Source organism: Aethalodelphis obliquidens, unplaced genomic scaffold (assembly GCF_003676395.1).
Source record: "Aethalodelphis obliquidens isolate GAN/ISIS:26980383/991018 unplaced genomic scaffold, ASM367639v1 scaffold12, whole genome shotgun sequence".
Lineage (NCBI taxonomy): Eukaryota > Metazoa > Chordata > Mammalia > Artiodactyla > Delphinidae > Aethalodelphis > Aethalodelphis obliquidens.
Window position 1 is genome coordinate 28243282 of NW_020837956.1, and position 8836 is coordinate 28252117.

Sequence of the window (8836 nt, forward strand, 5' to 3'; positions counted from 1 at the left end):
GTCAGGTCAGACTGGCGCTTTAAAACCTCTCCCCCATCTCACCCCCCCCTCCGAAAATTTTCTTTCCACTTTCTAGATCATTCCGAATTGGAATTTGTATTTTTTTAAAAAGGTGGTGCTGACCGTTGCAGAGATCTGGGAAGCTCCACAATGCAGTCTTTCCGACAAATGTTCCTTTTCAAAACTGGGAGAATGTTAGATTTTGAAAGTTCGAGGAAAAAGATAAGGCCTTTTGCAGCGGTTCCTCCCCAGAATAAATGGCCCCGATGCAACGCAAGCCTTCGGAAAGGGCATTACAGCCCTTCCGTCGGTCTCAGGTGCAACACCGGGAACTCTGCCCCCCAGAGGGCCGTGCCCCACACTCAGCCGGAAACAAAAAGGGGTGAAATGAGACTCAAGTATCCCTTTAGCTCCCCCATGCCGAAGCCCCCAATTCCCTAACCCGTTTCTACCCGATTTGGTGCCGGTTACTGTAACAGCAATGCAAAGCCATCCTCCCCCCAAAAGGGGGCGGTGGGCGCAATGGTGATCTGTTTGCAAAATACACATGACTGTGACATTCGGTAGCGTCAAGGTCATCTCTTCCCAGGGCTTTCGGATGCTTCCACCGTAAACGTGCGCATGAGTGACGAAGTGTGTGGGTGTGAGTGTTGGTGTGTGAACGTGCGCTCTTCCTCCTCCGTGCGGCCGCCGGGCCAGACTCCGACACGCAGCCACGCTAGGTGACAGGCTCGGCCCGAAGCTGCTCTCAGCGGGGAGTCCTTGGCGGCGCGGCTGCCCCCTCCCTGGCCCGGCCTGGCCCGCATGCTACCTGCAGCCGCACGCCTCCACCACCATGTCCTCGTATTGCTTGTAGACCACGTTGTTGGCGGCGTCGATGTAGAGGATACTGATGGGGCTGAGGCGCGCGGGCACGCAGCAGGAGGCCGGCGCTGCATCCGGCGCCATGGAGTTGAGCAGTGTCTGAATGATGGCGTGGTTGGTGGGCTCAAGGTGCGAGCGCAGCGGGAAGTCGCAAACGCCCTCGCAGTGGTATGCTTCGTAGTCCAGCGGCGCGATGATCCAGTCGTCCCAGCCCAGCTCCTTGAAGTCCACGTGCAGGGGCTTGCGGCTACAGCGGCTCCGGCCCCTGCGCCCGTGGCTCCGGCCCTCGCCCCCGCCGCTGCCCTGCGCTGCCCGAGTCCCGGCCAACGCCGTCCGCCGCCGCCTGCGGCCGCCGATAACCGCCGTCGGCAACCCCATGCCAGGTCCCTGATCCGGCGGCGGCTCCGCTGCCAGTGCGGCCCCGAGCGCGCGGGCCTGGGCGCGGATCTCTCGGAACAGGCTCTCCTTCTTCTGCGTGCGGGAGGAGACGACCAGCAGCGCGCGCTCCTCCGCCGCCGCTCCGCCTCCGCCCCGCGAGTCGAAGCCCAGCAGCCGCAGTGCCAGTGGGACCGGCGCGGGACCCGCCACTCCGCGCAGCAAGAGGCAGAACGCGCGGGTGGCGCGCGGCTCCCGGCGGTGGCGCCGCAAGGCGTCCGCCACGTCGAACACCTCCCAGCGCGCGGTGTCCAGGGGCTCGGCGGCCCGGGAATGCAGCAAGCGCGGCGCGCGCGCGGCGCTGGGGCACGTGGACAGCAGCAGCAACGGGAGGGTCGCGCTGCCGGGGCCCCGCTCCGGAGACTCGCGGCGCAGCACACGCAGCTCCGCGCCCACCACCTCGTCGGCGTCGGGAAGGCTGGACACGTCGAACAGGAAGTTCAGGCCGGTCTCCGCTGCCGATTCGTCTGCCGGGGACGGGCAGAGACAGAGAAAGAGCGGTGTGAGAGCGAAGCCGGCACGCCTGGCCACGGGGCCTCCTAACTGCAAATAGCAACTACCCTGGACGTGAGAACAAGGCTCGCTGGAGCCGGCGCCTGACCGGGCGTCTCGGCTCCAGCCGGAAAGCCGCCAGCCTGGTCCGGAAGAAAGAGAGCCTTAGGTTCAGATTATCTGGATCTGGGTTTTCGTTCATCGAGCCAAACGATTTCCGACAACCCACGGACATCAACTGAACGCACCTCCTCACCCGAGACCAAGACTTAAGGCCACTACAGTCCACTGCCTGCCCCAGAGTCATGGGTTTTCGAAGACGAGGTCGGAGGCCAGATTTTCAGCCGCTGGCAGAAAGAAGGCCCGGTGGGCGCATCAGAGGTCGTGCGCCTCTTCAAGACCTGGAGGCCAGGCCGGCCGCGGTAAGGGGACTGCTGGTTATGGCCCTGCTTAGCCGCCAAGAGAGCCTCGGAGTCCCGGTTGTGCGAAAACGGAAAATTCTTGTCCCCTGTAAACTGCTTCTGCTACCTCTCTTCCCCAGCCCAGCCTGGACATTCCAGCCGGCCACGATCTCCCATGCAGGCGGGGGCTCGCCTAGAAGGGGAACGGGCCCTCAGGGCTGCAGAAAGCCTTTAGTGCCTCCAGCCTCCTCGCTTTGCTGAAGGGGAACTGAGGCCCAGATTAGGGGCCCGGCTCAGCCCCTGGTCGCGATGGGGAACTCCAGGCTCAGCTTCTCCCAGTGTTTCCGCCACCTCCGACGGAGGGGAAAGGCGGCAAAGGAGCGCAAGCAACCTTCTGGGAAGGGTTTGAGGCAGCCGGGACTGCCTTGCTGCAGTGAGGGCAGCGAACCGAGTGAGGTCTCCCCGCCAGTACCCTCTGGTCCCCTCGCAGACTTATTCTTTCCCTCCGTTATGACTCAACTCGGGCTTTGGGATTTTACTTCTGGTTGTGGGCACTTTTTTCTTTTGGGGCTCAGAAAGGAAAAAAGAGTTGAAATTCCACCAAGCAGCAGATAAGGAGCTCCCTTTGAAGAAGGTCATATGGTTTCGTTTTGCCCCAAACGCGAAGAGACTGTGCACACTCCCCCCACTATTGGAGATTTGCTCACCAACCACAGATGCCATGCCATCGACTCCTGGGGTCTGAAGTCTGGGTGCTGCGGTGACCTCAGGCAGCCCTGCTCCAAGCTGAGGCTCAGGGTGGAGAGGGTAGCAGGAGAGGCCCTGGGCAAGTGCTCCCCACCCCTCCCCCGTGCTTTCTCCCACGGGCTTGCTCGCTGCCACACTTTCTCTGAGCTTCTGCAGCCTCTCTCAGCTTTGAGATGCTGCCCCTGCATCCTCTCCCTCCAGAGAGAGGAAGGAGAGGCGGCCTTACTAGCCTTGCCAACCAAGCAGAGCTCCCCAGGAAAGGATTCAGCTCAGGCTGAGACCACCGAAGGCCTAACTCGACCTAAGAAAGAACATCTGGTGCCTCTCCAAGCTTAGGGCCCTGCACATCTCACCTCTCCCACAGCTGGGAGCCCACTCTGCAGAATTAGGACTGGGGCCTTCCCTGGCTCTGTACACCAGGACCTGGGCTCCCTATGAGTACCCTAGCATCCCATCCAGGATGCATGCCAGGCCCTCGGAGAATGCTTGAAAGTTCCCACCAGACTATGAGGCCATTTGGGCCCAGGATGCCCCTGTATCCCAAATAAAGCATTCTGTGTAGACGTTATGTGTATGCTGGAGGGGGCGAGAGATTTGATCTCTGCCCCGCCTCTACCTGCTTTCCCAGGCTAGGGTCGGGCACATACAACCCCCAGTGGCTCCCAGGCAGGACCTGGATTGCAGCAGCACTTAACTTTCCGGCCCTATTTGCCTTTCTTTCCTTTCTGCCTTCCATTCTGGGTCTCTGGCTGGATAGAGTTAAGGCCGAAATTACTTGCATTTCCTCCTGAAATTAGTTAAATTTTCCCTATCTGTCTGTTTTAATGGCTTCAATAGAGATTAATAAAATCCAGATGACACTCACCGACCACCACAGTCTCACCTAAGTCCTACCTTTGGAGGGCTCAGGGTGGAGTAAGGCGGGGTACTTGGTCCCAGAGAAGCCTGCATTCCTGCAGCGTCGCTGGCCCTCCTCTCCTCTCTACACAACCGGAGTCCTTCACCTCTGGCTCCCCCAGGGGCCTAGCACAAGGCAGGCACCCATAGCTACACACCTCTACCCAGACGCAGCCTGCTTAGAAGGGCCCTCCCCATACCTGGTGATGCCACCAGCCTCTCCAGAACCATTTACTTTAGTCTGATGCCTGCTGTGTCCCGCATTCTCCTCATTTCCCCCAGTTTGTACGGCCCCCCGCAAGACTGGGAACTGCACAGCAACGAAGCAGCCGCCGCCACCACCACTGCGCAGTCCCTCTGGGCCGGGCCCCCTCCTTGCTTCTCCGGATCTCCAAAACAGCCTGCCTCCTCGAGGGGACCCGCCGGCCGGCAGGGCCCGGGCAGCCCGGCAGAGGGACGGGCTCAGCCCTCCGGGGCCGGGCCCCGCAAGCTGCCGCGGCTCTAGCCACAGTCCAGGCGCTGCGGGTTCGGGTGCGTGGGCCTCGGCGAACTTTCTAACACCTGAGGCTGGGATGTGCGGGGACCAAGGCCCCCCGAATGGAATGGTGCCGGGACAAGGCTCCGGCGGTGACCTCAGCCTAGGACCCGACAGGATGGACTAGCGCAGTGGAGGTGTGAGTACCTTGGGTCGCCTGGTCTGCGAAGCCGGTGATTGTGTCCGCGCGGCTGTGGCGGCCAGAACCCGAGGTGGAGGCGGCGACTGCCCCGGCCGGAGTCCTCCCGGCCAGGCTCCGGTAAAGCGACATCATGAATTGGTGCGGCACCACCGAGCCGTTCCTGAAGCCGGAGCCCGCGGCGCGGCGCGCGGCGCGGGGCCCGGGAGCCGCGGCGGCCGGGGCAGCGGAGGCGCCCGCAGTCGCGGCGAGGGTCCTCCCGCCGCCGCCGCCGCCCCCCGGACTCCCGGTCGGCCCTGCCCCCGCCGCTCGCAGCACCGCGGCCGCTTCGAGCCCGTCGCGGGGGCGGCAAGCGCTCAGCAGCCAGAGGCACAGCGCGGCGGCCGCGCTCAGGTCCATGGGCTCCGAGGGCCAGGCGGGCGGGCGGCGCGGGCTCCGTGGCTTCGGGAAGTCCCCCAGCGCCTTTTGAACATAGTGTTTAATAATGGGGGAAGTGTGCGCAGCAAGCTGCGGCCCCCCCTCCTCTCCCACCCCACCCCCGCCCAACGCCCGGAGCAGCGCCCCCTGCTGAACACTCGAGCGGCAGCGCCGCGCCCCCTACTCCGGCCTAACGCTGAGCCCAGGGCCGGAGCCTCCTCCCCCAGCCGAAGCGCTTCGCCCCCCACTCTCGCTAGGCGAGTGTCACCGGCTGGAGGCTCCCGCGACAAACCGGGGCGCCGCCTCGCTCTCCCAGGGCAAAGTGACCCCCTCCGTCCTCGCTGCGCCCGGGCCAAATGCGCCCTCGGGAGTCAGAGGCTCCGAGATATCGCGCGTACCCGCCCAGCGTCTTCCCTACTCCCCTGCGGAGAAGCACCCGCCCCCCGCCCGCTCCTGTACTGCAGGGGCCCGAGACGCCAGAAGTGCGGCCGCGGAGGGGCTCGGCCTCGCCTGTCAGTGCCACGATCCCGTGGCCACCGCGCACAGAGAGGCCACCAGGGCGCGCAGGGTTGACACAAAAGCGCGTTTTTGATCACCGGTTCTGCGGTTCCCCACCCTGGCACAGCTTCCAAAGATCGGAGCGGGAGGCCGGAGCCGGGGAGGAGACCCGTAGGGAAGAGAGGGCTAGCGGCTGGAAGGGCAGGCCGGAAGGACAGCGGGACAAGGACCGACGGTCGAAAATCAAAGGTTTGGGCACTGAACATGCGCTTAGACGGGAGCCAGGATCTTAAAGGAGCTCAGGAACTACGAAGGCAGCCCCAGGGTATGAGGGGACTCCCGCGCGGGAGCGGCTCCCCGAGTTCGTCTGTGCATCGAAAGTGAGGACCTTCCGCCCGCCTCCCAGGGGCCCGGCTAACAGAAACGGGCTACCGGGTATGTTGGGGCGCGGGCAGAGCCGGGAGGGCGGGCGGTGAAGAGCCTCGGGGTGGCGCCTCCGTACTTCCTTCCCGGGCCTCGGTTCTCCCGCAGGGCGGGGGATGGATGGAGGGGGCGCCCGGGACCGCAGTCGCGCGGGCAGCTTGGCACTTGGGTCCGCAGCCCGCAGGGGTAGGTCCCCGGGAGGCCACATCTCAGGGAGACGCGCCAGGGAGGGTGGTCGTCGGCGGGTGTCGGCTTAGCTCCACCAGCAGCCCGGACATCCCTCGAATGCGGGAAAGCCCAGCGGATGGACAATCCGCTGTTGCGCGGATGGCGGGCTGCAGCCGGACGTATCCCCGTAGCAGGGCAGGCGCGTCCTTTTATTTTAAAATTATATTTGCTACCGAACTGGAAATCTAGGCGGGGGTAGTGCGTCATAGTTACTTTGAGTGGGCGATCAGCGGCAGCCCGACGCCACCGGACCCAAAGCCGCGTGAGTCCCTCTCTCGCCCGGCTGCCCCGCACTCTGACCCACGGAAGACGCCCGGCCCGGGGAGCTCCTGGGCCGACTGCGGCCCCAGGCTTCTGAGCTCCCCAACGCCCGCTGCTTCGTCCCAAGCGAGCTCCTCAGTCGTCGCCCTGCCGACCACCGCGGAGATGCAGCGCCCGCTCAGCTGGGGACTTTGGGCCACCTCTCGGGGTCGTATGGGAGCAGGAGAGGCCTGGCAAAAGGTCGTAACTCTCGGACCCCAGGCGGATCAGGGGGGCGGAGGAAAAAGGCCTGAGGTTCGCGTGGGAATGTCTGGGCAGGAAGGGTGGTGGGAGGCTGGGATGACCGGGGCTGCATTAACCCACCTTGCCTTTGGGACCGAGGGCAGAGAGCCCCGACAAGGTCGTGGTCACGGGTCTCCCTCTCGGCGTGGTCCCGGTACAGAGCGGCCCTGCACGAACCCACGCAGGCTGTCTGGCAGAGCCGCCCGCTAGAGACACTGGTCAGTCAAAATAGTGGCCGCCCAGCCACCGGTCTCTCTGCTCATGCCGGTGCTGCGTCCCTGCTGTCTTTCTTGGCCTCCTTTCCTCCTTCAGCCACGCACAGTCTTCGGAAGTTTTGCACGTCATCTCGTCTGTGATTTGCACAAACACCCTAGGAGCCCTGAGCTGGGGTCAAGTAGCCCTGGTTCTGGTCATGGCTTTGCTCTTAACAACCAGTCCCTTGCATCATCTGGGCTTCGACTTCTCCAGCTGTGTGAGGGAGAGAATGGAAGGGTCCCGGCCCAGGCTTGGTACAGCAGGTGCCAAATAAACGATTGTTAATTACATGATCCCTCCACCTTGAGGTCACCTTGGGACTTAGGAATTAGGGACGGCTTGGGGGCCATGTGCTCTTGCTGTCCCTGTGGGAGCAGGCCATTAAGCTTCTTTGAGACTGAATTTCCTCTTCTATAAAATGGGGAGATTCTCACTTCAGGAAGGTGGTGTGTGTCCAGGATAACAGGCTGGCACAGAGGAGGCTCAGTCGCCCTGCATCTGTTAGTCTGTTCTGGGTCCCCAGGGAGATGATGGCCAAGAGAGAAGTAGCTTGTAGGCACCGGAAGGCTCTGGAGGAGACTGCTGGGGGGAGGGGTGTGGGGTGCTGCTGCTCGAGCCAACACCCAGCAGCTGCGTGTGCTTGAGCCAGGCCTTAGCTGCCGTCACCTGTGTTTCTTGGTCTGTAAAATGAGGCAATGATGCATTCATTCATTGTTTATCCCTCCCTCTATTCGTTCCTTCTTTCCAGTAAATACCGTGAGCAGCCTTCCATGTGTTGTGGATTCAGCAACGCACAGGCAAACGCATGGAGCTTTTGTAAGGGCAGAAGAGACAGGGAACACGTAGATACGTAAATGCGCGTGAATGTACAGTGCACTGTTAGGTGGTTCAAAGTAAAGTGATGGGAAGGGGGGATGGAGGGCCTTTTTGACCAGCCACACTGAAGGGGAGGGAGGAAGGGACACTTGGGCCATGTCTGGCTCCCTTTCCTTCCTCTCAAATAATGATGATAACTGTCAATAATGGTCACTGTTAACCAAATAATGATGGTTCTTCTCCAAGTGCCAGGGGCCCTGGCAACTGCTTAACGTAACTCATGTCACTTCATTCTCACCACTGCTGTGTCCTGTGAGGTAGGTATTATTATTCCCATTTTATTGACAAAGAAAGTTGAGTCGCAAAGAAATTTAACCCCTTTCCCAGGTCACCTAGTGAGTGGCAGAGCCTGCAGTCAGCAACGCTTGGCTGGGCAAAGGGTTACCTCTGGCTGCCCAGAGGGGAGGTGAGATTGTGGGGGGCTGGACCTGCAACACTCTCCCTAACTCCAGCGGAGAGGCAGAGGGTCCTGGCTTTCCTTGCAAGCTCTTTGGGAAATTCTTGGCAGAAAAAGAACTCTCAGGTCCAGGTGAGGATTATGAAAGCATCGTCTTAGGGACTCCTTCCTGCCTCTGGCGTCAGCTGGGAGCTCACAACACCCGCCACTGAACACACTCTGTCATCACCGACACCAAGGCCTGCCGTGACTGGAAAAACCACGGAGCTCAGAGTAGGACGGGCTAGTAGGAGCACGTGGTGCAATGGCTAAGTTTACATGATGTGACATGATGGCCTAGCGAGTCAGGCCCACGGTGAGGGCTTGTTGACCAGGACTCTGGATGCCCTGTCCAGAGCTTCCCTGGGACCCATGACTGAGCATCAGTCTGGAGTGCAGGCAGCACCCTCCCTGAGCACAGAGGAACTTGAGACCAGGAGTCCCCAGCCCTCTAGCCCTGACTCTGTGAAGCTGAAGCCTTCTGGTGAGCAGGTGGCCTTTTGGGGCCAGTGTCAGGCTGGCCCAGGCTCGCCTGGGGCTTCCTCCTGGGGGACACGAGGAGCCTTTGGTAGGTGGGCCAGGCAGGAGGGAGCTAGTGTTCCCAGCCTGAAGACCCGGAAGTTGTATCCTACCTGCTGCAAAGTGCATTT

General features: G+C 62.0%; 1 protein-coding gene across 1 annotated transcript; it reads right to left on the bottom strand.

Annotated features, from left to right (window-relative positions):
• Positions 1 to 753: 753 nt before the first annotated feature.
• GDF7 (growth differentiation factor 7) lies at positions 754 to 4952 on the bottom strand. Its single transcript, XM_027113901.1, has 2 exons — positions 4519 to 4952; positions 754 to 1766 (listed from the first exon to the last, which is right to left on the bottom strand). Exons 1-2 carry the CDS (start codon positions 4907 to 4909, stop codon positions 808 to 810), a joined length of 1350 nt encoding a protein of 449 aa, XP_026969702.1. The 5' UTR covers positions 4910 to 4952; the 3' UTR covers positions 754 to 807.
• Between the last annotated feature and the right edge of the window lie 3884 nt (positions 4953 to 8836).

Bases quoted from the DNA above. Each gene is read 5' to 3' on its own strand.
- GDF7 (XM_027113901.1), bottom strand. From the start codon at position 4,909: ATGGACCTGAGCGCGGCCGCCGCGCTGTGCCTCTGGCTGCTGAGCGCT. The intron at 1,767-4,518 runs GTACTCACACCT...CGTCCCCGGCAG, and splicing joins CGCAGACCAGGCGACCCAAG to ACGAATCGGCAGCGGAGACC.